The 27,728-nt window shown below is 45.4% G+C and overlaps 1 protein-coding gene across 1 annotated transcript in view; it reads right to left on the reverse strand.

The window, feature by feature from the left end:
• ZZEF1 (zinc finger ZZ-type and EF-hand domain containing 1) overlaps positions 1 to 27,728 on the reverse strand; it is a 335,589-nt gene that overhangs the window by 109,611 nt on the left and 198,250 nt on the right. Inside the window, 5 exon segments of the mRNA XM_029612069.1 lie at positions 5,073 to 5,253; positions 5,507 to 5,688; positions 17,549 to 17,811; positions 20,020 to 20,185; positions 20,681 to 20,819. Of these exon segments, the coding sequence (XP_029467929.1) occupies positions 5,073 to 5,253; positions 5,507 to 5,688; positions 17,549 to 17,811; positions 20,020 to 20,185; positions 20,681 to 20,819 (931 nt within the window).

The raw sequence follows: 27,728 nt of genomic DNA on the forward strand, positions 1-27,728 counted from the left end.
CCATTAGGATACCCAATCTTCCAGTCTTGCAAGGTCCACCTGCAATGTACCACAATCCGCTTGTGATTTAACTACTCTGAATAATTTTGTATTATCCACAAATTTGATAATCTCACTCGTCGTATTCCTTTCCAGATCATATATATGGTCCAAGTACAGATCCCTGAGGCACTCCACTGTTTACCCTTTTCCACTGAGAAAAATTGACCATTTAATCCTACTCTCTGTTTCCTGTCTTTTAACCAGTTTGTAATCCACGAAAGGACATCATCTCCTATCCCATGACTTTATTTTTCTTAGAAGCCTCTCATGAGGGACTTTGTCAAACGCCTTCTGAAAATCCAAATACACTACCGTCTACCGGTTCACCTTTATCCACATGTATATTAACCCCCTCAAAAAAATGAAGCAGATTTGTTAGGCAAGACCGGTGTGTTTCATAATATTCCATATATATTTGGTAGATGACAATTCTATTTGTGTTAATTGTACCTTATTTATTGAAAAGAAACTAAGGGGAGGGAATATTTGGGTTTCCTGGAAAAGAAAGTGATGAATTGTGAGAACTTTTGAAGGAAAGAGCATTTCCAGAAAGCCACAGATATAAGGAAATGGGAGGTGTAGCCTAATGATTAGGACAGTGAGCTATGACCCTCAAGAGCTCTGGTGACTCATGACTTTAAATCCTGTTTTTCATTGTCTCTCTAAAGTCATTCTATTGCCCCAGTCGGTCCAATTCTAATGGGGCAAGATCTGTAACAGCATTGTTCCTTCTCCCCACCCCCCTCTTTTTCTCTTGCCATTCCTTTATGATTTTCTGCTGATCAACAGCAACAGACGTGTCTAGGTAAATATAGCAAGAGTGCCAAAACACTGAAGACTTTCATAGTTCAAGTATTTCTTGTCTCTGGTTGTCAATGCTGAGCTACAGGAGAGAAACAGAGCTGGCTAGTCACAAAAGGTAGACTATAAATCACAAATGAAAAAAATAAATAGCAATACTGAAATGATCAAGTACCAGGGAGTCTAGCTGCAACCATTTCAAAATGCTTTACACTTATGAGGAAACAGCAGCTTACAAATGTGCCAAACGAAATTGCTCGTTACTGCGTTGGATTGAACAAGTGTTGGAGATGGTTTTCAAGGCTGATGAGTTAGATGAACTGAACCAAATCACTGTGAACCTGGAAGATGTAGTAGGCCAGATTGACAAACCTGGACCGGATGGTATGCATCCTAGGGTACTGAAGGAACTCGAAAATGAAATTTCTGATCTATTAGTTAAAATTTGTAGCCTATCATTAAAATCATCCATTGTACCTGAAGACTGGAGGGTGGCCAATGTAGCCCCAATATTTAAAAAGGGCTCCAGGGGCGATCTGGGAAACTATAGACCAGTGAGCCTGACTTCAGTGCCGGAAAAATAGTGGAAACTATTCTAAAGATCAAAATCACAGAGCATATAGAAAGACATGTTTTAATGGAACACAGTCAACATGGATTTACCCAAGGGAAGTCTTGCCTAACAAATCGGCTTCATTTTTTTGAAGAGGTTAATAAACATGTGAATGAAGGTAAACCGGTAGATGGAGTGTATTTGAATTTTCAGGTGTCTGACAAAGTCCCTCATGAAAGGCTTCTAAGAAAACTAAAACGTCATGGGATAGGAGGTGATGTCCTTTCATGGATTACAAACTAGTTAAAAGACAGGAAACAGATTAGGATTAAATGGAGAGATTACTTACCTGATAATCTCGTTTTCCTTAGTGTAGGCAGATGGACTCAGAACGAATGGGTATAGTGTGCTCGTGCTAGCAGTTGAAGACGGATCTGACGTCAGCACGTAGTACATATACCCCTGCAGGAAGTGCAGAAGCTCAGTAATCTTCCTTGCAAAAGCATTATGGATATATGTGTGACTGACCGATTGATTAACTGAACATGATTAACCTGACCAATTGACAATAGCTGGAGACTGCCAGTGTTCTCAATCGGAAGGCGTCGACACCCGGCAGGGTGGATGCCCTATGTAAGAAAACATGGCTTACCTTGAAACGGTGAATCCCCATATATATCGGCAGCCGGGCGGGATGCTGAGTCCATCTGCCTACACTAAGGAAAACGAGATTATTAGGTAAGTAATCTCTCCATTTCCTAGCGTGTAGCAGATGGACTCAGAACGAATGGGATGTACAAAAGCTACTCCCGGACTGGGTGGGAGGCTGTCCGAGGTCCGTTTAGGATTGCCCTTGCAAATGCTGTGTCCTCCCTGGCCTGGACGTCCAGACGGTAAAATCTGGAGAAGGTATGGATGGAGGACCACGTTGCCGCTCTACATATCTCTGCAGGCGACAGCATCCTAGTTTCTGCCCAGGAGGCCGCTTGTGCTCTGGTAGAGTGAGCCTTGACCCGTAGAGGTGGTGGTTTTCCCGCTTCTACGTAGGCCGCCTTGATAACTTCTTTGATCCAGCGAGCAATAGTCGCCCATGAGGCCGCTTCTCCTTGCCTCTTCCCACTGTGAAGGACGAACAGGTGGTCCATCTTTCGTACTGTTTCCGAGATTTCCAGGTATTTGGACAGCAGCCTGCTGATGTCGAGATGACGCAGTATTCGACCTGCTTCCGATTTCTTCAACCCTTCCATGGTTGGCAAGGATATGGTTTGGTTGAGGTGGAAGTGTGAGACTACTTTGGGTAAGAAGGAAGGAACCGTGCGAAGATGGATAGCCCCTGGGGTGATTCTGAGAAACGGATCGCGGCAGGACAGCGCTTGTAGCTCTGAGATGCGGCGTGCTGAGCATACGGCCAGCAAGAACACCATCTTCAAGGTTAACAAACGGAGGGACAGGCCTTGAAGGGGTCTGAAGGTGGGTCCCGCTAGGAATTCCAAAACTAGGTTGAGGTTCCACAGGGGCACTGGCCATTTCAGTGGCGGGCGAATGTGTTCGACTCCTTTCAGGAAACGTGAAACGTCTGGGTGTGTGGCAATGCTGTTGCCGTCGCACCTGGGGCCGTAGCAGGATAGCGCTGCCACCTGAACCTTGACTGAATTGAGGGACAGACCCTTCTGAAGCCCATCTTGCAGGAAATCCAAAATGATGGGGATTTTAGCAGCATGTGGATTGGTGCTGCGAGTTTCGCACCAGGCTTCAAATACTCTCCAGATCCTTACATAAGTTAGTGATGTGGAGAACTTGCATGCTCGGAGGAGTGTATCTTTTACCGACCCCGAGTATCCCCTTTTCTTCAGTCGAGTCCTCTCAATGGCCAGACCGTAAGAGAGAATTGAGCTGGATCCTCGTGGAGGATGGGACCTTGTCGCAGCAGGTCCCTGTGAGGGGGCAGGGGTAGAGGATCCCCTGCCAGTAGTCTTCTCATGTCTGCGTACCAGGGTCTTCTTGGCCAGTCCAGGGCCACCAGAAGAACTAGGCCTCTGTGCCGCTGAATCTTGTGGCCCAGCAGGGGCCACGTGGGAAAGGCATATAGCAGGATCCCCTGAGGCCATGGCTGCACCAGGGCGTCAATCCCGTGGGATAGAGGATCCCGCCTGCGACTGAAGTATCTGGGTACTTGAGCGTTGGACCAGTCCGCTAGTAGGTCCATGCCCGGAGTCCCCCACTGATCCACAATCATCTGGAAGGCCGTGGATGACAGCTGCCATTCCCCCGGGTTTAGGCTTTCTCTGCTGAGGAAGTCTGCCGTGGTGTTGTCCTTCCCGACGATGTGGACGGCGGAGATGTCCTGGAGATTTGCTTCCGACCAAGCCATCAGGGGGGCTATTTCTAAGGATACCTGTCGGCTTCTGGTTCTGCCCTGTCGGTTGATGTATGCCACCGTGGTGGCATTGTCCGACATCACTCTGACTGCTCTGTTTCGAAGCACGAGCACACCATACCCATTCGTTCTGAGTCCATCTGCTACACGCTAGGAAATGGTCAATTTTCTCAGTGGAAAAAGGTGAACAGTGGAGTGCCTCAGAGATCTGTTCTTGGACAGTTGCTTTTCAATATATTTATAAATGATCTGGAAAGGAATATGACGAGTGAAGTTATCAAATTTGCGGATGATACAAAATTATTCAAAGTAGTTATATCACAAGCGGATTGTGATATATTAATGGAGGACCTTGCGAGACTGGAAGATTGGGCATCCAAATGGCAGAAGAAATTTAATGTGGACAGGTGCAGGATGTTGCATATAGGGAAAAATAACCCTTACTGTAGTTACACGATGTTAGGTTGCATATTAGGAGCTACAACCCAAGAAAGAGATCTAGGCATCATAGTGGATAATACTTTGAAATCATCGGTTCAATGTGCTGCAGCAGTCAAAAAAGCAAACAATGTTAGGAATTATTAGGAAGGGAATGGTTAATAAAACGGAAAATGTCATAATGCCTCTGTATCGCTCCATAGTGAGACCGCACCTTGAATACGGTGTACAATTTTAGTCACCACATCTCAAAAAAGATATAGTTGCGATGGAGAAGGTACAGAGAAGGGCAACCAGAATGATAAAGGGGATGGAACAGCTCCCCTATGAGGAAAGGCTGAAGAGGTTAGGCCTGTTAAGCTTGGAGAAGAGACGGCTGAGGGGGGATATGATAGAGGTCTTGAACGAGTAGATGTGAATTGGTTATTTACATTTTTGGATAATAGAAGGACTAGGGGGCACTCCATGAAGTTAGCAAGCAGCACATTTAAGACTAATCGGAGATAATTGTTTTTCACTCAACGCAGAATTAAGCTCTGGAATTTGTTGCCAGAGGATGTGGTTAGTGCAATTAGTGTAGCTGGGTTTAAAAAAGGTTTGGATAAGTTCTTGGAATAGAAGTCCATTAACTGATTTTAATCAAGTTGACTTAGGGAATGGCCTCTGCTATTACTGGCATCAGTAGCATGGGATCTTCTTGGTGTTTGGATACTTGCCAGGTTCTTGTGGCCTGGTTTGGCCTCTGTTGGAAATAGGATGCTGGGCTTAATGGACCCTTGGTCTGACCCAGCATGGCAAATAAAAGCTGTATAAATAAATAATTAAAAAAAAAAAGAACAGCAAATCATTCCCACTCAGTACCTGGAAGGCCTGAAGAGATACTGTTGTCTATAGGCAAGTCCAGTTTTAAAAGCACATTCTCCTCTGTGCCCCGCATTGTCTGATTTGAAGAATCTTTCTTTGGAATTTTCTTAGTAGAGAGATCATTTTTAGAGTCCAGAGATTGAACTTTTTCAATGCCAGACTCAAGTGCTTCTTTACCCTTGAAATGAAAAAGAATGAAATGTGAAAAAACCGAGAAAAATTCATAGCCAAAAAGCTGTCAAAAATATAATGGCTTTAGGTCATGACCTCAATGTGCTCTAGTATTTGCTGAACCTGGGAACTGAGATCAGGAGCCTCACTTTTTTTTTTTAAAGAATACAAAATGCACTAAATCTAACTGCGAATATATGAAAATGATGTAGAATAAGGATGTAACTGATTCTGCAGGATGGAATATGCCCAATACTTACATTGCAAGGAACTAGAGGAGCTATCTTTGTCAGGTTATCAGTAGCTTGAAATGCTTTATTTCCAACAAGATCCTCTACGGTCTCAATGACACCATCAGTGGAAGAGCTGACAGATGCAGCCTCTGTTTCTGAAGAGGATTCACTGTTGGTCCACATGGAGAGAAGAGCAGAAGCTCTCAAACCTAAGACAAGACCAGCAATAAGATAGTTCAGGGACTAATGAGCCATGTCTTAGTGAGAATCTAGCATGTTGGAATGTGTATTAAAGATAAGGCTTTCAAAGACCAAAGTCAGAGCATAACTCACTGTGGAAGAGTTGCTTTCTTTTCTAAGCGTCGATCTTGGTGAAAGAATATTTACTGCTCTACAAAAAAGGAAAATTAGTTCTTACCTGCTAATTTTCATTCCTGTAGTACCAAGGATCAGTCCAGACCACTGGGTTATGCCTCCCTTCCAGCAGATGGAGTCAGAGAAAAAGCTGAAAGGCACCCCCTGATAACCCGGTGTGCCACCTGCGATCCTTCAGTATAATCAATATCAAAGCAGAATGAAGTAAATTTAACAACCAATGACAAGATCAACAGAACTTATCTGAACAATAACCTGTGAAAACTACGTACATGAAAAGAGTACGGATTGAGATGCTTCTATATATAAGTTTGTCTTAAATTTTTCAGAGTCGTCTAAACACTGCAGAGAGAAAAAAATCAATTGAGCAGACTCTTTGGAAAACTATACCCCTGCGTGGGTGTCTGGACTGATCCTTGGTACTGCAGGAACGAAAATTAGCAGGTAAGAACCAATTTTCCTTTCCCTGTACGTACCAGGATCGGTCCAGACCACTGGGATGTACCCAAGCTGCCCTAAATGGGGTGGGACACGGAGAGTCCCGCTCGAAGGACACTGCTGCCAAAACAATTGACATCCGGAGCCTGGACATATAAACGGTAATGTATGTATGACATATGTATGCCGAAGCAATAGCGCCCTTCAACCATCGGGCAACAGTAGTCTTGGAAGTCTTACATCCTTTCTTAAGACCGCTCCATAAGACAAAAAGAAGGTCTGACAATCGAAAAGCATTAGTCACTTCCAAGTACTGCAGAAGTATCCGGCAGACGTCCAATCTCCTCAATTCATGCGCCTAAGGAGAATTCCGATCCAAATCTGGGAAAGCCGGTAACAACTGACTGATTTACGTGAAGCGCCGATACCACCTTCGGCAGAAAAGAAGGCACCGCGAAGCCCGCTTGATAGGCTCAAAGAGAGGACCGCAGAGCCCACGGAGAACCAAATTCAAACTCCACGAAGGACACACTGCACACACTGGCGGGTGTAAATGTTTGGCTCCCTTCAAAAAAACGCACATCAGGATGTCCTGCAAGGAAGAGGGATGCAGTTTTGTTAGGAACTGGGGAACCTTTTGGGGAAGGGGGCGTCTCTTCCGAAGGGATGGGCTCCACCTTAACCAGGGTGGAATCAGACCGCTGGCGCTAACCTTTAAAAAGGAGATAGAGCAGCTTTTAAACTAGAACAAAGGGGAAAGTCGACAGTCGCCAACAGTCGCTCAGCAGTGCATGGTTCGGAGAGAGGTATCTTCAAAGGATACTAATTATGCATTAGAATTAGGGCATCCCGACAGTGAGGTTCCAATAATAAGAAAAGTAGTCCAAGTGCCTGTAACTAAAAACTCACCGAGCTAAAAAATTCTAACTTATCCCTATCAATTAAAAAGCAGAATGAAAACACAAACAAAAAACAAACTTTGGAATGTTTGTATGCTAATGCCAGAAGTCCAAGAAGTAAGATGGGAGAATTAGAATGTATAGTAGTGAATGATGACAGACTTAATTGGCATCTCAGAGACATAGTGGAAGGAGGACAACCAATAGGACAGTGCTATACCGAGGTACAAATTATACCGCAATGACAGAGAGGAGCACCCGGGAGGTGATGTAGAGCTTTATGTCCGGGATGGCAGAGTCCAACAGGATAAACATCCTGCATGAGACTAAATGCACAATTGAATCTTTATGGGTAGAAATCCCTTGTGTGTCGGGGAAGACTATAGTGATAGGAGTATACTACCATCCACCTGGTCAAAATGGTGAGATGGACAGTGAAATGCTAAGAGAAATTAGGGAAGCTAATCTTGATAACAATATTTATTTAAGATCCTCTCTCAAAACAGCCCTGATCTCTTATAAATGCTCCAAAAGATCCATCTGAAGATTTGCAACATTCATAAAAGTCTGAACTCTTCCATCAAATGCATTTGACAACTTATGGATAAAGAGTTTTTGGATAAAAAATTTTTTACTTCAGCGTCATCTCTCATGTCAAAGTGTACCAGTTAATTTTTTCGAAGTATGGACCGCCGAAGAATAATTGAAGAAAAACGTCAGTTTATTTTTGCCGTAGTGGGAAAGAAGTTTGGAAGCTCTAGCACAAAGGATTGAGAAGATTTAACCCCTGAAGCAGGACCTGGTTGGTCCGAAACGTGATCACGTCGGGATTTTAGCCTTGATCCCGGTTAGAAGCTAAGTATCGTAAAGATATTTTATTTGTATAAAAGCTGGTTTTTTGCTTTAAAATTATCGTCCCGTGGCAATATAATTTGAGAGACTATAACTTTTGAGAGACTATGAATTTTGAAAGACTCCAATATCATTAATTAAATAAAGTAATGTGACCTATCCTTTGTGGGGTCTGATTGTCATACAGATCCCTTTGGTATCGGTCCTACAAAATTTGTCCTCAAAGCAATCTATAATTTTGGATATGACGTGTTGAATTTTGAATAATTGAAACCTTATTCCATTGTTTTGTACGTGTACTTTTGGTTTCTGGGTATTAGGGCTTATTATTTGTGATTTTTATAGGTAAAACATACAATAATCCCTAATAGGAATCCATGAATGGGAGTATCCGTACCACGTGTCTTGTGTTAAAACAAGAAAAGTTGAATCTAAGTTGCCCTGTCCCTCCCCTACCACCTTGAGGCCCAATTAAGGCCTAGTTAAGAACCACGTACCTGCTGCTTACTGTCAATCTTCTGTTAGTTCTTTGTCCTGGACGTCCGGCCGGGCGCTCAGGTCACGGCGTGCGTTCATGCACCTTCTCTGCCATGAGCGCACACCGTGACCTCGGACGTCCAGCCGGGCGCTCAATCACGGCATGCGCTCATGCACCTTCGCCGGCGAGGGCTGCTGGAAGCCCCCTCGCATGGGGAGCACCAGATCCGCCCCGGGCTGCTGAAGCTGCTCTCGCCGCCGGCTGCCCCCAGGAAGAGGGGAGAGAGGACTGGGGCTGCTCCGGAGCTGTCAGCGCGCCCTCAGGGGAGACCGGCACCCATGGACGCGACCAGGGCAGGTGAGCGGGGGCTGGGGGAAAGTTTGCCCGATCCTGGCTCTTCTAAAGGTCTTGTCCCGGGGGGTGAGGGGGGTCAGGCAGTAAAGCAATCATTTCCATGCACTCATGCACCTTCGCCGGTGGGGGCTGCTGGAAGCCACCTCGCATGGGGAGTGCCCGATCCGCCCCGGCTGCTGAAGCCTCACAGGAAAGTTTGCCCGTGAAATTTCGTCTCTCTCTCTGCTGGGGCTTGCCTGACGCTCCACACTAACGCAGGGGTAAGGGTAGGTGGTAAATTAGCAGGTTAAACATGCGGCAAAACTGCAGGTTAAAAAGGCGATAATCGGGGCGCACATTACTGGATCGGAGGGAATAGCTAATCCGATCGTTTATATATCATATACATGCCGCGGGCGGAAAGGGTTACCCGTTGATTTCAAGAAGCAGTAAGGATGGGTTAAAAGGGATAGTGCCTCAGAAAACAAAAGAAACCCCAATTCTAGGTAAAGCCACTCCCATAGAACAAGAAAAAGCATAAAGCAAAGATCAGGTATAAATTGTAAGCATTTCAGTCCATATAATGCAGGATGCAAGATGACTTATGTGGCAAAGAATGATTTCTGAAATCAATGACACATGGCGTATACAGTTCTCTCAGTTTCTGACGTCGGAGCATAGCCTCTTAACTCATTCTTAGATTAGATGCATATGGTACATATTAGAGCCTAGTTTTAGGGTGAAACATCAAATTAATCAATAAGAAAATGCCATCATGTCACTAGCAATCCTTATTACTAATCTGCATAATATTCCCACATTATAAAGCAACATGCAATAGTCCAAACCACAAACAAGTACTCAGACATTACATAAAGATATATATTTCACTGAACAAATTACATAAATGCATGCATTCATTCATTCATTTGCAATGACCGTTAAACTGACAAAGACAGAGAACAAAGGACAGACATTTGAGCTCAAAAATTAGACCAAAAAGTACTTGCAAATGTTTAAAAAGTGATTGGATCGATCCAAAAATAAAAGTCAGAATTAGAATAGATCTATTCAAAAAAATGAAAAGAAATCAAACTGGGAAAAATGTAATCTTCAAGCGTTACATCTCCCATGACAGGAAGGCTGTCAATCTGGAAAATATAAGATCTGGCATATGACACAATTAATATAATGATTAAAGTTAGATTTTAAAGTGATACAATAGTTTTCCTTGAAACTAAACATTCTGATATGCCTTAATTTAACAAATAGCAGTCACGAAGCTACTTTCCTGCCTCTAGCGTTAAACCTCTAGGAGGCGCTACTACGAGTCGTGATGTGAGAGCTGCTCTCCCATCTGCAAATATAAAACCTCTTGTTCCATTTTCTGAAGTGATAATGGATACGGGAGAAAACAATCTTAATTAGCATATATAATAACATAAGAACATAAGAAATTGCCATGCTGGGTCAGACCAAGGGTCCATCAAGCCCAGCATCCTGTTTCCAACAGAGGCCAAACCAGGCCACAAGAACCTGGCAAGTACACAAACACTAAGAAGATCCCATGCTATTGATTAAATTAATAGCAGTGGCTATTCCCTAAGTAAACTTGATTAATAGCCGTTAATGGACTTCTCCTCCAAGAACTTATCCAAACCTTTCTTGAAACCAGCTACACTAACTGCACTAACCACATCCTCTGGCAACAAATTCCAGCATGTTAAATCCTTAAACCTTGAATAAGTCTATTAAGATATATTTATATTAGTGCTTTATAATTCACAATCTGAAAACTCTGGTTCTATCACACCAAAAGTGCCAGAGAAAGAATACCATCCCTCTTCCACCGGTATTATTCCCTCCAAGTATAACTACGGCTACAAACAGGACAGACCCATCAGGAAAACAGAGCTCAGCATGGATTATATGCATATAAGTTCTTTCTTTTTTCTGCCATCTTTTTAATTGAATAACTTATATCCTTAAACTATTTTCTTCTCTGACACTTTACTATCGCATAACTAACTCATCTCACTCCATCCCCCAACATACCCTGAACATCAAACAATTTACAGTACAAACAATTTACAGTACAAACCAACAAAAACTACGAGAAGGGCTCCTTCAAGTCATTTTAAACGTAACTTGCTCCTGGTTTTGTGTTTTTTTTTACCTTCTACTCCAAAAAACCCCCCAAATTCCTAAGAATGGAGTCATCACAGCTCCCGCCAAACACCAATCTACCTATTTTACTTTTACACTGAAATCCATAGTCTATTTTATTGTCAAAACAACTCACATCTAGCAAAGCAAATATCTTATTAACTTATAGAAATAAATCTCACGGACAGAGAAAAATTTGATTCATCTTTTAAATCCAATTACATGGGAAGACAGACGACTCATACTACTTTGTCCATTTCACCTAACTTGAAAATATCATTTCAAATGACATTTGAAATGACAGGTACCAGAAGTAGATCCCAACTTTAAGCAAAAGAAAACCTAAAAACCTATAATCCAACGCACCGGGAAAGCCACTCTTCAGATCGCGACTAATCCCATCCCCCAGCCCCCACTCACCTGCCCTGGCCACGTCCATGGGTGCTGGTCTCCGGGGCAGCCCCAGTCCTCTCTCCCATCCTCCCGGGAGCAGCTGGCGGCGAGAGTGAGAGCAGCCCGGGGCGGATCGTGAGGCGGCTTCCAGCAGCCCTCGCCGGCGATGGTGAATGGGCGCACGCCGTGACCTCTGATGTCCAGCCGGGCGCTCAGGTCAAGGCGTGCATGCGTTCATGCACCTTCACTGCCATGAGCGCACGCCGTGACCTTGGACGTCCAGCTGGGCGCTCAGGTCACGGCGTGCGTTCATGCACCCTCGCCAGCGGGGGCTGCTGGAAGCCGCCTCGCGATCCGCCCCGGGCTGCTCTCGCTCTCGCCACCGGCTGCCCCCGGGAGGATGGGAGAGAGGACTGGGGCTGCCCCAGAGACCGGCACCCATGGACGTGGCCAGGGCAGGTGAGCGGGGGCTGGGGGATTGGATTAGTCGCAAACTGAAGAGTGGCTTTCCCGGCGCGTTGGATTTTAGTTTGGGCAGGCAAGAGTTTAGGTTATGCTTTCCCGGCGCGTTGGATTTTAGTTTGGGCAGGCAAGAGTTTAGGTTATGCTTTTCCGGCGCGTTGGATTTTAGGTTGGGCAGGTAAGAGTTTAGGTTATGCTTTCCCGGTGCGTTGGATTTTAGGTTGGGCAGGCAAGAGTTTAGGTTATGCTTGGAAACAACAGGTCCTTCCTTCCTGCTCTGGAGCTGTCAGCGCGCCCGCAAGGGAGACTGGCACAAGGACATGACCAGGGCAGGTGAGCGGGGGCTGGGGGAAAGTTTGCCCGATCCTGGTTCTTGTCCCGGGGGGGTGAGGGGGTCGTTTGCCCGTGAAATTTTGTCTCTCTGACCTGACGCTCCACACTAACGCAGGGGTAAGGGTAGGCGGTAAATTAGCAGGTTAAACATGCAGCAAAACTGCAGGTTAAAAAAGCGATAATCGGGGCGCACGTTACTGTATGGGAGGGAATAGCTAATCCGATCGATTACATCTCATATACATGCCACGGGCGGAAAGGGTTTCCCGTTGATTTAACGAAGCGGTAAGGATGGGTTAAAAGGGATAGTGAATTGCGGGTTGGACTAACGGGCCAAATTGTGAGTAGAAAGCGGGTTAGAAGCAGGGTAACCGCGGCCGCACTTTACTGTATCGCCCTGAATGTGTACTGACAAATACAGGCAAACGAAACAGAAACACACCTAATAAGTTTCTATAATCTAAACAAAACAAATCTAAACATCCCCACAGCAAAATCAAACTAAATAGTGCACTTTTATGTACAATTGGCCAAAGAAATATTACTTGCAAATAACAGCAATAAGTCTACTTACAGAACTGTCTTTTGTTAACACGAGCACTGCCATCTTCGCGAGTACTACCGTCTTCTGGGAATCACTTTATCAATAAACAGCCATCCAGAAATCGTCGTGGGAAATACTTCTGCTGAATAAGCAGACATCCAGACCTCCTGATCGGGGTACACTCTTTTGGACTGAGCCAATCTGTCCGAGAACTAGTATTGGGTCTGAGCCTGCCAGCAGATTCAAACACAAGACTCCATAAAGTACAACAGCCGCAGCTACTGTGGTGCTGCATTCTCCACTAAATGTAGAGTTTTAAAATCAGCTTAACGGTGCTGTCCCAAGGACACAGAGGTACCATACCAGATTTAATAGAAACAAATTTAAGTTTATTATGGCATATAAAAAGCAATTAGGGGACCTCTGGAAGACACGGAGTAATAGCTCCATATTTACTGAGCTATTCCTGTGGTTCTCCCCATTTGTCAGTGAGTGCTGGCTTTTTATAGGTAAAACATACAATAATCCCTAATAGGAATCCATGAATGGGAGTGTCATGTACCACGTGTCTTGTGTTAAAACAAGATAAGTTGAAGCTAAGTTGCCCTGTCCCACCTACCACCTTGAGGCCCAATTAAGGCCTAGGTAAGACCCATGTGCCTGCCGCTTACTTTCAATCTTCTGCTAGTTCTTTGTCCTGTCAGTCTTTCATTCTCTTAAGCTCAGGGGGATCTCCAGGACTCTTTCACTGGGGCCCATCAGTTGGAGACGGTATTCTGTGAGAGGTGACCTCCAACTGACGGGCCCTTTGTAATCTCTTGACCCTCCGACATAAGGTTTGAGCAGCTCCAAATGCAGTCCAGATGTCTCCCAGAGTCTTCAGTCTAGGGTCAGTCTGAGGTCCTTGTGGCCAGAGTTTCAGTTAGGCCAGAGACAGCAAAGAGTTCTGGGAAGCTGAGTGAGCCAAAGTCTGAGCCAAACTCTTCAGGTTAGGAAATTCACTCCCTCCGGAGGCTCGGGAGATCTCAGCAGGCTCCATCTGCTTCTGAGAGGTCACTCCGGCGGCATGAGGATGACCAGCCCCCTGTGGAGTTCTATTCTGAGTCCCTTTCCCACCAGAGGCCAAGGTGGGAACAAGTAAAGGAGGACATCGTGAGGCCAGGGTAGGACCAGTGCATTCACTCCTTCTGAGCAGTGCTCCCTTCTGTAGCTGAAGAATCTGGGGGCCTTTGCATTGCTCAGAGTAGTCATCAGGTCTAAGTGAGGGAGCCACTTGTGCACGATCAAATCCATCACCTCTCCGGACCACTCCCACTCTCCAGGGTCTAAATGCTGACGACTCAGGAAGTCAGCTTGAGTCTTCTCCTTCCCTGCAATTTGGGAGGCTGCTAGCTGTTCCAGATGGTGCTCCGCCCAGGCTAGCAGCTTGCTGGCTTCCAGGGTAACCGGACAACTCCTGGTGCCCCCCCTGGTGATTGATGTAAGCTACTGTGGTGGAACTGTCAGAGAGGACTCGCACAGCTTTGCGATGGATCAAGGGCAGAAAATTCTTGAGAGCCAGACGGACCGCTCGGGTCTCCAGACGATTGATGTGCCACTGAAAATGGATTGGGGTCCATCGTCCCTGGGTAGATTGATTCTGACACACCGCTCTCCAGCCGGAGAAGCTGGCATCCGTTGTCACAACAATCTACTGAGGTGTCTGCAAGGGCATACCCTTCAACAGATGGGCAAGAGAGAGCCACCACTGCATGCTGTCGATGGTAACTTCGGAAAGTGGTAAGGGTGTCAAACTCCTCAGAGACTGGCTTCCAGCGGGATAGCAAAGCTTTCTGCAAAGAACGCATATGCGCAAAGGCCCAGGGAACCAAATCTATAGTTGAAGCCATAGTGCCGAAAACCTGGAGATAATCCCAGGCCGTGGGGACCGTGAGAGATAATAGATGTTGGACTTGACCCATGAGCTTGAGGGCACGGGCCTTGGGTAACAGAACTTTGCCCACATGAGTGTCAAAGTGTGCTCCTAAGAATTCGAGGACCTGAGAGGGCTTGAGGTTGCTCTTTGAGAAATTGACTATCCACCCGAGGGAGGTGAGAACCGACAAGACCCGGTTGACCGCTATCATGCTCAGGTCCTCAGACTTTGCCCGAATGAGCCAGTCGTCCAGGTACGGGTGGACTAGGACTCCCTTCCACCGGAGGAAGGCTGCCACTACCACCATGATCTTGATAAATGTGTGTGGCGCGGTGGCGAGACCGAATGAGAGTGCTCGAAACTGAAAACGTCACCCCAGGATGTTGAGACAAAGAAATCTCTGGTGTTCCTGGTGGACTGGGATGTGAAGGCAGGCCTCCGACAGGTCGAGAGAGGCAAGGAACTCCCCTGTATGAACCGTCGCTATGACCGCCCTCAGGGTCTCCATCCGAAAATGGGGAACCTTGAGGGCCTTGATGACTCTCTTGAGGTCCAGGATCGGTCGAAAGGAGCCGTCTTTTTTGGGGACGATGAAGTAGATGGAATACTGGCCGGATCCCTACTCCTGGAGGGGAACCGGGACTATGGCACAGAGTGCTTGAAGCCTGTCGAGAGTCTGGCACACCGCTGAGCGCTTCCAAGTTCCGCAGGCAGAGATCAAGTATAGGTCCTGGAGATCCCGAGCAAACTATCGCCTAGCCTCTTTCGATGACTTCGAGGACCCACTGATCCGAAGTAATTTTGGCTCATTCCTCAAGAAATAGGGGCAGCCAACCACCCAAGTCTGGAACGGAGGAATGGGCCGGCCGTATCTCATTGTGAGGACTTTGTGGCGGAGCCTTGATGGGTACAGTCTCGGAGGGGCCGTCTGCCTCGAAAGGAGTGAGACCATGCTAGAGACCTAGTGGAGGTGTTTCATTGAAAAGCTTCACGTGGCTTGTTGTACCTGCGCTGCCCCCGGAAACGAGAGTGCGGCGGAAAAAAAAAAGATCTAGACTGCTTGGGGTGGTCCTCCGGTAGCTTATGAACCTTGTTGTCACCCAAGGATTTGATAAGCTTGTCCAGGTCTTTGCCAAAAAGTAACTTACCCTTGAAGGGTAGAGTGCCCAACTGTGATGTAGAAGAGGAGTCTGCAGCTCAATCGCCTGGCTGACACCACTGAGACCATAGCTCTGGCTTGCAAGCTGAGGAGATCATAGAGAGCATCAGCCCCATACGCAATCACGCCTTCCAGCCTTTCTGCCTGTTCCGCCTCTGCAGAAGGGAGGTCCTGGGTGCTGAGTAATTGTTGAACCACCTGAGGCTTGCCTGCTATACGAGACTGCTACAGACTGTGGAGATCGAACCCTGAGCTCCGCCAGGATTGCAGGAATGAGGGGTTCCAACTCCTCCCTCTGGAACAGACGTGCCACCTGAGGGTCATCACCCTCCAAAGAAGCCTGTTTCCCTTGCTCCTCATCCATGCCCCCCCCCCCCCCCACGGGAGGGGGAGGAGAGGCTCCTGCACCTGCACTGCCCTGCACGTCCGGCGTGGCAGACCCTCCTGAAACCACCGCGCCTTTTAACTTCATGACACTTAGAGACGCGGCTTGGCTACCTTGGGGGGCAGTCCCTGCGTAGGTCTGACTGGCAAGGCACCACCTTGCAGAGACCAGGAAGCCCAAAAAGGCTTTATGCATAAGGAGGACAAAATCTAAGGAAAAAGAATCAGAATCAACATCCTGATATGGAAAAGCAGGGTCCTCCTGTAAAAAAAAAACCTGAGCTGCATTCTCATCAGGAGTTGCAGGGACTGGATACAATGTTGGAGGAAGCTCCCCCTCCCCCACAACCCTTGCCTGAGCTGCATGACATGTGCTTAAGACGTGCTTAACATGGCTGCCGTCCCTGCACTGAGGGAGAAAGGACTAGTTCTGAGGTCCTGCGGAGCCTGACTTTTTGAGCCCCACGAGGCTTGGCATTTGCTGCAGACCCTGAAAAAGAGCTGCCCACCGCCCCCTGGAAGGCACCTCGAGCAAATCCCAGTCCTAGAAAACCGCATGGCCGATTCCTCACATGCTATACACCAGGATGGCCGCAGCATGGTGGGGGGAAAAAAAGGCTCACAAAACACGAAATCGGCCAAAAACACGGCAATTCAGGTGGGCAGGGGTCCTGGATTGCAGCTGACCAAAAAAGTTTTTTTTTTTTACATATAGAAATTAATCAATACTTGCTTGATCCTGGAAACAATCAGGAGAAAGAAAGAAATCACCACAGTGTGGAAAACAGAGAAAGCTAGGGAACCACAGGTTCAACTGCCTGCCTCTGCTGGGAGACAGAGAAATACTGGAGGGACGCAGGGTGAGCACTGTCCTGATATAGGATACCTTTTCAGTTTTTCTCTGTCTCCCTCTGCTGGACAGGAGGCTCAACCCACTGCCTGGACTGATCCGGGAACGTACAGGAACACAGCAGTCTGGACTGACCCTGGTTCAAACAGGGAACTGGCCTTGACAAACAATATCACATCCACACTAACTTGTCAGTCATAGGCGCCAAGGGCCCAGTGCAGAGCAAAATTAACCCTGTTATTTGCAAACTGCCACCATTCAACCCACTGCACCACATATTCTAAGCATGTTTCTCCTCTTCTCAGAGAGAGAAATTCCTTTGTGCACCTGCTTCATCGGATACAATTTTCTGATTCGCATTCATTTTGGTTATCACAAAACCCTTTGAAACCAAAAGTTACAATGTCATGAAATCTGAAATTTCCCTGCAACACCAGAAGGGAAGAGGAGAAGCCTATTGGCAAACATTAAGTGCAGCCATGTCTCACTTTTTCCTTGCTGTGCTTTCACGAGGCAGTCTGCGATGAGCTCCGTGCAGCGAGCCTGCAGCACTCTGGCCTGAGAAAGGACTTGTAGGTCAAGTCTCTCCCCTTCCACCTCCTCTTCGCTTGCCAAGTCCGAGCAGTAGAGTGCCAAAGCAGTGAAGAGCAGCCAGGAATAGTTGTGTATGTAAGGCTGGATGAGTCTCTGACGGTCGCTGATCCGAATTGTGACCATTGGACACACGGTGATGCTGTGAGTGGGCAAATGGCTACAACAGAAAGAGAAATTACAGATTCAGGAGCACTCAGCAAACTTAAAAAGAATTTCATATTCTATCAAGATGCCTAAACAGCCAAACAGAAATGAACTGGACATTTTTTTTTTAATTCCCTCTACTAAATACTGACAATCTTCACGTGAAATGTTGGTCATATTGTCAGACACAAAATTTTACCCATATAAAAAACATGCTGGCTATACAAGTGGAATTTTTTTTTTCTATTAAATAAGCTGGATTTTAGTTTAGAATTCCAGATCTCTATTTGAAAATGTGTTCTGTGTTATTTGTAGTAACTGCCCTCTAATTCACCTCAAACTCTATCACACCCGTTAGACCAGCACGACAACTTATGCAACGAGAACAAAGCAGATGAGTTTGAGACCAGAAAGGTTGCTTTATTCCCTGCACCGTCATTGGTTTTTTTCAGATCTCTGAATGGTTGTCACTGTGGCACCTTTTACCCTCACTTACGGCCGATTCAGTATGGTGCGCTCAGTTGAGTGCCCCTTTAGCCCCCGTTTGGCCGCGCGTTTTCAACGTGCTATTTTTACCTCTTATACAGTACGGGGTAATAGCGCGTGGAAAACGCGCGGCCAACCTCCCCTCCAATCAAAATTTCTTCAAACAAAAGAGCCTTCTCCACAGCAGGCCCTAACAAATGGAACTCTCTCCCCTCAGACCTTAGGCTCGAACAATGCCCAATAACATTAAAAAAAAAAAAGAGTCAAGACCTGGCTCTTCACCCAAGCCTACGCCTGAGTTGGACTTTATTTACTTTCCCCCTGGTCAATCTCTTTTATGTTCCCCCACTGTTTAACAGTCATAAAAACATTTAAAATCCCCTCCTACCAACAACCAACCACTTGTTATATATTTGAGTCTAATCTCTGGATTCTTAAATTTCTACTATTTAAAATTTTTGTATTTTATAATGTGTTAGTTAATTTAATTTACCCAAGTTCCTCCTTTCCTTGTTTCGCTGTAAGACTCTCATGTCAAGTCATTTAAATGTTATATGTAAACCGAAGTGATTAGTAACATTGTTACTAGAACCCCGGTATATAAAAAATGTTAAATAATAAATAAATAAATAAATAAATAAATAAAACTAATAGCGCCCGCAACATGCAAATGCATGTCGATGGGCCTATTAGTTATTCCCGCACGATACAGAAAATAAAATGTTCAGCGAAGCCACACATTTTACTTTCAGAAATTAACGCCTGCCCAAAGGCAGAAATTAATTTCGGCCAGCACAGGGAAAGTGTACCGAAAATCAGAAAAAACTGCTTTTCTGTACACCCTCTGACTTAATTTCATAGCGATATTAAGTCGGAGGCCTCAAAAATAAAAAAAAAAAAAATTAAAAATCTACAAAAAAAAAGAAAAAATTAAAAATCTGCCCACGGCCCGTGGGTTGGAAGAAGGACACTCAATTTTGCCGGCGTCCGTTTTCCGAATCCGTGGCTGTCAGTGGACTTGAGAACCGACGCCGGAAAACTTGAGGGAGGAGGAATAGCTTAGTGGTTAGAGCCAATGGGCTACGAACCAGGAGACCAGAGTTCGAGTCCCACTGTCGCTCTTTGTGACCTTGGGCAAGTCACTTTACCCTCCATTGCCTCAGGTACAAACTTAGATTGTAAGCCCTCTGGGGATAGGGAAATACCTACAGTACCTGAATGTAAACCAATGTGATATCTCAGATCAAATGTCGGTATATAAAAAAAAAATAATAAAAATGTTGGCTGTCAAACCTGCTGGCAGCCGCCACTTCTGTCAATAAAGAGGCGCTAGGGACGCGCTAGTGTCCCTACCACCTCCTTTTTACCACGAGCCCTAATTTGCATATCTGTGCTTCCTGAATTGCGTGCCCAGGAGAGTGGCCTTGGCGCTCGCCCGCTCTCCCACGCAGTTTACTGTATTGGCCCGTTACTGAATAAAGGACGTTTAAAAGGGTCAACATTTTCAGTTTTGTGAAGTTGCATGAACTCTATCCCAATTTGCCAGATAGCTTAATAGAAGAATCTTTTATTTTGTACTCTTCCATTCTTCCAGGATGATTATCAATATTCTCTACTCTTCCACCTTATTACCCAGAACTTACAGCAAGACTAGCAAACAAACAGGATCTGGTTTTCTGCTGGGAAGTACAATAGCAAGCACAGAAAGTCATTCAGGAAAACTATGGCCCAGTACCTGTCGGAGTATTTCTTTGCAAAGTAACAGCCATAACACAGATCAAAATCATCACACACATTGCAGTTGATTCTGCGACCTATAATGAGCCCTTGACAGTGATCGCAGGCATACTCCATGTTAACCATTTCATGGTCATCCTCGTGTCCCTCAGGTTTAACGCCACCTGTAGAAAATATAATGCCATGCTGTGACATCAAGGCAAAACACGCTAAACCCATTTACTACAGGCTGGCAGGCCGGCCCGGTGGATCAGTGGTAGTGCTGTGAGGGACCTGGGTTAGATCTTCTGCTCCCCAGGATGACTAGCTCTGAGGATGCTGCAGAGGCAGCAGTCACAGCTCCCGGGTGGGACTTGTTCATTGCAACAAATTAAAAACTTGCCCCGACAGAGGGCAGTAGCAGGAACAAGGTTGAGAGGTTAGGTAAGAGGTGGGGGAGCTGGCATTAGTTTAATTATCGGAATTTATCTGCTCATCCACCCAAAGTGAACCAGAGAGAATGGAAACTGGGCAGACTAGGTGGGCCAACTATCCACTGTCCTTTACCATATTACTGAGTTGCCATGTAATACAAGAATTTCCCAGAGAGAAGCATGTGCCTGAGTTTTCACCACCACACAGCTTCTTTCTTCAGAGGTTTCACTGAGTTGTTCCCTTACCCAAGAAGCAAGTTTTGCACAGATCCATGTCATTGCACTGCAGACAGCGGTACCGATGCCAGGGTGCAATCTTGTCGCATCCATCACAAAAGATTTCTACGTTCAACAGGTCGCAGTAGCGGGCGATAAACATGTGCATCTGAAACATTAACACACACATTGTAGAGAACAATTTTTTTGCACTAAACTTTGTGGTTTCCCTCTAATATAAACCAAATCTCCTCCCCCCCTCCTCCAGTAGGGGGTGATGTCATACTAAGAGAAAAAAAAATCTGCCTCCATCAGCTGGAACTGGGGACAAACCTAGTTGTTCTGAACTAGTCTAGCAGAAAGACAAGGAAGTGGGCTATGAGGGCACCCACACTATTGACAATGGCAGCAGCTATGAATGTGTTGGCCCTACCCCCTCCAACACCTAGACAACAAATGAAGAGACATCCATTGGATGTATAAGACCGCAGCTTTATTGTCCAACATTAAGAACCCATCGTCTCTGGTACACGAGCCACATGATTACCAATGACACCATCTGTGTCACTAACACCTTGCCATCCGCCTTCAGCCAAGCAAGATGGCCATCTTGCCTGACCCCCCACGTGTGTCCAAGCAAGGGGGGGGGGAGGTCACCTATGCCTCCATAAAGGCTGCCCAGAGGCTCATGTACCCCTCCACTGTCATGAGACAGTGGTGGACTTCCCTCATGCCTCCTCCCACCCATCTGCTGCAGCCTTGCTAGCCCAGACAAAAACTAGCCCTGATAAAACAAGTTCTCCAAAGCGTCTTGTAAGACATTATTGAAAAGATCAACCCAATTATCTGATAGTTGTATTCTATCTGGTCATTATAAGACCTTTGCATGGAATGTCTGCCCACTCGTGCAAAATCTGCCGGCCTCCCAATCTTTGAATCCAGACAACCTGACGATTTACTTTCTTATGCCCCCGCTTCCATAATTTTACATTACTCCATTTAAATCAATGGATATCTGACCAGAACAAACACGTATGGGGGAACAAATAAGCCAACTCTACCGTGTCTGTTTTATACAGCGTATCAATTGTCTGTAGGATAAAAATACAGAGCTCATTGCCTCCAAGATGCATTATTATAGCATTCAGTCTGGCAAACATATCCTTTCTATATCCCAGAACAGGTAACAGCTGTTCCCAGCACATGCTGCTCTCTCCCATTCATGAAATACGAATCCTGCGAGGGGCCAAACCCAAATGTGGCCCATAGGTATGGACTTGGGTCTTTCTAATCTCCCAATGTATGAAGGAAAGTCCAACAATCCAGACCGTCCTTTTCACTTGAGGCAACTCTGCAATGAAAGTTCAATTGTTATGATTAGGTGTGTGAGCACAATCCAATCTGATGTATATATTGACTGCTGAAGACTTATCTATTGTATGGTATCCATATGGAAGCTCACTTGAGCCACGCTGGTGGCTTCCCCCTATCCTGAACAAATGGATACTGAAATCCAAACTTGGTCAGGGCCATGCTCAGGATCACCGAAAACTGGTACCTGGTGAGGGAGATATGATCAGAATTTATCAGTAGATGCCACAAGACCAAGTAAATCTGCAAATTTTTTTTTTAAGGGGCAAGTAACTTAAGATGTCACCTGCCTTAGGCAGAACCTGGGGCCCCAATCTGATCTGATCAGATTTAGATCTATAGAGGAACATACGGATGGATTGGCCTAAAATCTGGACATTCTGTATGAGGATGTTGTTGTAACCCAAGTCCTTTTTGGATGCGGCCACTAGCTCGCTCATTCTCAATGTACTGAAAAACACCAGTGAAAATGCTAAACGAAAGAGATTAATCTCAAATTCAGAATCACAGATGATGGTAAAATAGGATGCCACACGTTGTTCGTAGGCCTCACCTTGCTTGTCCAACCTGTTAGCATGTTTTTCACCTTAAAGCTCCTAGTGAGATCTCCCCAAACTTGTGCCTTCCATAAAGAAAGCCAGCCCCACCCCAAATGGTTGATAACAGAACCCCTTGACATCCCCTTTTCCTTTGCCATAGAAATATATTTGATTATTAAATCTGCTGGAATGGACCCCGCAACCCATCCACACTCTAAGAAACCGTACAACTTCTCATATGCCCTACAGTAAGCAGACCAGGTAGTTAGGGCTTCAGATCTCTGTAACAGGTCTTTTGTGGTTGTACTCTAATTTTCCCTAGGCGATTTGGAACTGGAAGTCCTTTTTCATTTGCTTTGGGAAACGTTTCAAAATAAATCCCATTTAACATATGACAAAGTCTGTGACACTATTACTAATTCCAGGCACATGGCACGCCCTTATAGTGGTATTCAGTTGTAAACAGCTAAGGATCATGTCCCTCAGAAGCTCAACTGCCCTGGGACACCTGGTAGACTGTCTATTGATAACCTCAACTCAGCTTGATTGTTGCACCTGAAAATTGTTTGTTTTGAAGCTTATTACTCTAGATAACAAAGTGTGACTAGAATGGGAAATAATTTGAGGAAAGTGGTGTTTCAAGTTAACCCCACATTGACCTATGTTGTGGGCCAAGGCACGGTAACACCAGGAGCCCTGACAATAAATGCCAAATCCCAATATCCAGAGTCATCAGAGTGTACGCTCAAGTCCCAGCTGGAGTCAGGCAGCTCCCGCCATATGGAAACACTATTAAATTAATTAAAGATAGATTCCTAAATGCCCAAGCTATCCTTGATGGACAATTCTAATGAAGTGATGGGGTCTGCTGATGCCTGCCATTGTTGCCACCAGTCTCCTCAGAAAGACTCCCCCATTGGGATAATCCTGCACGTGAAGTTCAGGCTGCCAACAAGGGACTGTACACACTGGTTAATGTCTACATCTTGGCCCATAGTGCCTGATGTAATAGGAACCAGAGCTTCTGAAGTTTGTCCTCTGGCAAATGTGACAACATTCTGTCTAAATTCAGCTCTATTCCCAGGAAACAGTTTACTTCAAAGAGGCCCCTCGGTTTTAGCGTGGACAAGCGGCAGGCTGAATTCCCTCGCGACATCTCGGAATGCATGTAGTGAAAGGGTACAGCATCCGAATTCCCTGGCCCCACAAATAGAAATCGAGGTAATGGATATTATTATCCAGGCCAACTCTCTGGGCTGTAATCCAGTACAGAAAGAAACTGAGGAGTTTGAAGTAAGAACATGGCACAGAACAACCCATTGGCATACACTTTTCCAAATATGTTGCGAAACCTGAAACCAACAAAGGGAAGCTGCATGGGCGGCAGATAGGAGTTTGAATGCAGACTCAATATCTGTCGTAGCAATAAGAGCATACTGGCCACATTTTCGCAATAAGGCTATTTCAATACAGAATGAACTGTATTGAACAGTTTACTCTTTGGGTGGTAAGTGGTCATTTATTGATGTGCCCTGGGGGGTATAACAAATTCTGTATGAGTCTGAATTTGCCTGGCTTCTTCTTAGGGACAATTGCCAGAGGTGATAGCATCATCTCATTGAAAGGTGGATTAAAGATGGATTGCAGAACAGGCCCGCCATCCTGCCCATAGCCAATTCACTGTTCAGTTTTTACTGTACAATATTTGCATGTCTGACAACAGAGAAAGCATTAATAGAAGAGATACCATTGATAGAGCCCTGAAAAGGTATGATGAAACTCTCCCTGAAATTGTCTGCTAGTTTCTGTGCCTCCTTTCTTCTGGGATAAAGATACAGTGAGGAATGCATTGCACTGAAATTTACCAGGGATGGTGTCCTGCGAAAATCAGAAGACTCATCTCCTGGGGGCCCTGACATCACGGAGCTAGAGATGGCTGCCTAACCTGTGAGCTCCCACCACAGCCCTCAACACCTGATTCCATCTGAGCACTTTTCGCATGTCATGCAGCTCAAAACCGCACTTAATTAATAGTGAGTACAAGAATGGCGACGAAAAAAAAAAAATCCCGACTTCCAGCGCTTCTCGTTTAGCAAAGAAGGCCAATGTGCGATTGAAGGTCTGGAAGCCGCTGAATCGGCAGCCCAAGATGGCGCCCGATCCCGGACCCTGAGCCCCAATAAAAATCTGTCGGCACCCGAATCAGCAGGCCCTATAGTATCAGGACATCCCATTCGCGATGAGTTTAGAGAGTGGTTTGCAATTATTCGGACAGACATAAAAACGTACCGCCAGGAGCTAATGGCACATGTCGAGGAGATAAAAGAAGAGAACACCACCTTAGGCCATCGGGTTGATGAATTACATACCCGCATGGACGGCCACGCAGAGATCGCTAAAGAAAATAAATCGCTCTGTGCCTTGCTTCAGTCTGACACCCACCAACTGCACACTAAAATTGCTGACCTTGAAAATCGGGCCTGCCGAGGAAATTTGAGATTTTGCAGCTTTTCGGAGTCTCAGACACCAGAAGAATGTAACGAGCTTGTTAGGGGGTTCTGCCTGAATCTGCTCTCAGATACTAATTCAAGGCCTGACTATAGTGCCCCAGATATAAAATTCACAATAGGACACAGGGCTCTAAAGATCTCCTCTGCCTAATCGCAGCCGTGATATTATAGTCTGCTTCTTTGACTATGCCATCAAGGAGCAGGTAGCGCAGGCAGCCAGATCACAACCTAGCTGGAAATGGAATGGGCAAGACATATCTGTATACCCCGACCTATCTACTGCAATGCTACAAAACAGGCAAGCTCTGCGGGAAGCCATTACCTTTCTCAGAAACAACACCACAAAATACCACTGGCTACATTCGTTTGGATTTTCAGTTATTCTGGTCGGGATCACTCACAAAATCATGTCTCCTGCTGAAGCCCATCATGTCCTTGCTCCACATGGCTATACTAGCACTCAGCCTCCAGCCAAAGAACATAGAATGCCACCTTCTACCACTCACTACCTGGCCTGGCAAAGGGTAGGAAAACAATCAGGAAGGCTCCGCAGGCAACCTGGAGGATCCACCCACAGCCAAGGCTCCACTTGAGCATTTTTTGTCCAGCTACAAGTTTAAACGCCTTGACAAACTTAAAAAGAGTATTTTCTCCTAGTTTGACTTTTCTAATGTCTAACTCTGCTTGTTTCTGTTTTTTGTCTTAAACCTCGGATACCACATACAGGTCCACACTGGACCAACCTATGCTAGATGAGGGCTGGGGTGGAGGGGGCCGTCTCAGGTCATTGCTACCTCACACCTCCCAGAGAATTGAAGGAGAGAGCCTGCGTGGAGGGAATAGCAGGCCCATATTGTATATGTGAGGCCAATATCAGTCCTCAGGGGTTTCATAATATGCTAATCCACATTTATTTTGGTAATTGCATCCGCTTAATCTTCGTTTGTAAGTTTGCATTACATCTTCATGGTCTTAAGGTCAGACCCTGGCCACTGTCGCATATTCCTTTTTTTGTACAAACAATTTATTAGGAATAAATGATAGCAACAGTACATATCAAAGATAGAAGTCAACATACATTTACACCGTATTATAATTATATCAGTGAAAACATTATACCCCCTTGTATTCCTGATGAATCTTTTCATGTTATGATGCTTGCACTGTTGTATACCATTTCTGAATGCTGTCTTGACGGCAGGAGGCATACTGGATTGTGAATGTTCTCTCGTACCATCCTTGAGCACTCACCAATATGGCTAAATTGAGAATTGTTTCCATTAATACTAAGGGGTTAAATTCTCCCCAGAAACGATCTCTTCTCTTTCGAGAACTTAATATACTCACTCCTGAGATAACTTTTCTCCAGGAAACTCATCTTTCACAGAAATATGAGTCCCTCATGAAATCTTCCAAATTTGCCCCACATTACTATTCTGCAATAGTAAACTGGCTAAATACACCGGTGTGGGAATCTTGTTTGCCACTAATCTGGTAGTGGAATGCATTCTATATAAGCCAAACCCTAGGGGTCGATATTTATTATTGCGAGTCAAGATTCATGAGACTGAGTATACTCTGCTTAATATATATGCCCCGAATAGGGATCAAGCTGCATTTTTTAAGGAAATACATCAGCTCTTACTCCAACACAACTCAGGACGGCTCATCCTAGGAGGTGATTTTAATGTTGTGCTATCACAAGCACTAGATACCTCCAAAGGTCACTCCACGACAGCTCTTTCCCACTCACATGCATTAAAGGCACTTATGTCAGATTTCCATCTAGTAAGAACATAAGAACATAAGAAAATGCCATACTGGGTCAGACCAAGGGTCCATCAAGCCCAGCATCCTGTTTCCAACAGTGGCCAATCCAGGCCATAAGAACCTGGCAAGTACCCAAAAACTAAGTCTATTCCATGTAACCATTGCTAATGGCAGTGGCTATTCTCTAAGTGAACCTAATAGCAGGTAATGGACTTCTCCTCCAAGAACTTATCCAATCCTTTTTTAAACACAGCTATACTACCTGCACGAACCACATTCTCTGGCAACAAATTCCAGAGTTTAATTGTGCGTTGAGTAAAAAAGAACTTTCTCCGATTAGTTTTAAATGTGCCCCATGCTAACTTCATGGAGTGTCCCCTAGTCCTTCTACTATCTGAAAGAGTAAATAACCGATTCACATCTACCCGTTCTAGACCTCTCATGATTTTAAACACCTCTATCATATCCCCCCTCAGTCGTCTCTTCTCCAAGCTGAAAAGTCCTAATCTCTTTAGTCTTTCCTCATAGGGGAGTTGTTCCATTCCCCTTATCATTTTGGTAGCCCTTCTCTGTACCTTCTCCATCGCAATTATATCTTTTTTGAGATGCGGCGACCAGAATTGTACACAGTATTCAAGGTGCGGTCTCACCATGGAGCGATACAGAGGCATTATGACATTTTCCGTTTTATTCATCATTCCTTTTCTAATAATTCCCAACATTCTGTTTGCTTTTTGACTGCCGCAGCACACTGAACCGACGATTTCAATGTGTTATCCACTATGACACCTAGATCTCTTTCTTGGGTTGTAGCACCTAATATGGAACCCAACATCGTGTAATTATAGCATGGGTTATTTTTCCCTATATGCATCACCTTGCACTTTT

This window comes from Rhinatrema bivittatum, chromosome 8 (genome assembly GCF_901001135.1).
Source record: "Rhinatrema bivittatum chromosome 8, aRhiBiv1.1, whole genome shotgun sequence".
In the NCBI taxonomy this organism is placed as follows: Eukaryota; Metazoa; Chordata; class Amphibia; order Gymnophiona; family Rhinatrematidae; genus Rhinatrema; species Rhinatrema bivittatum.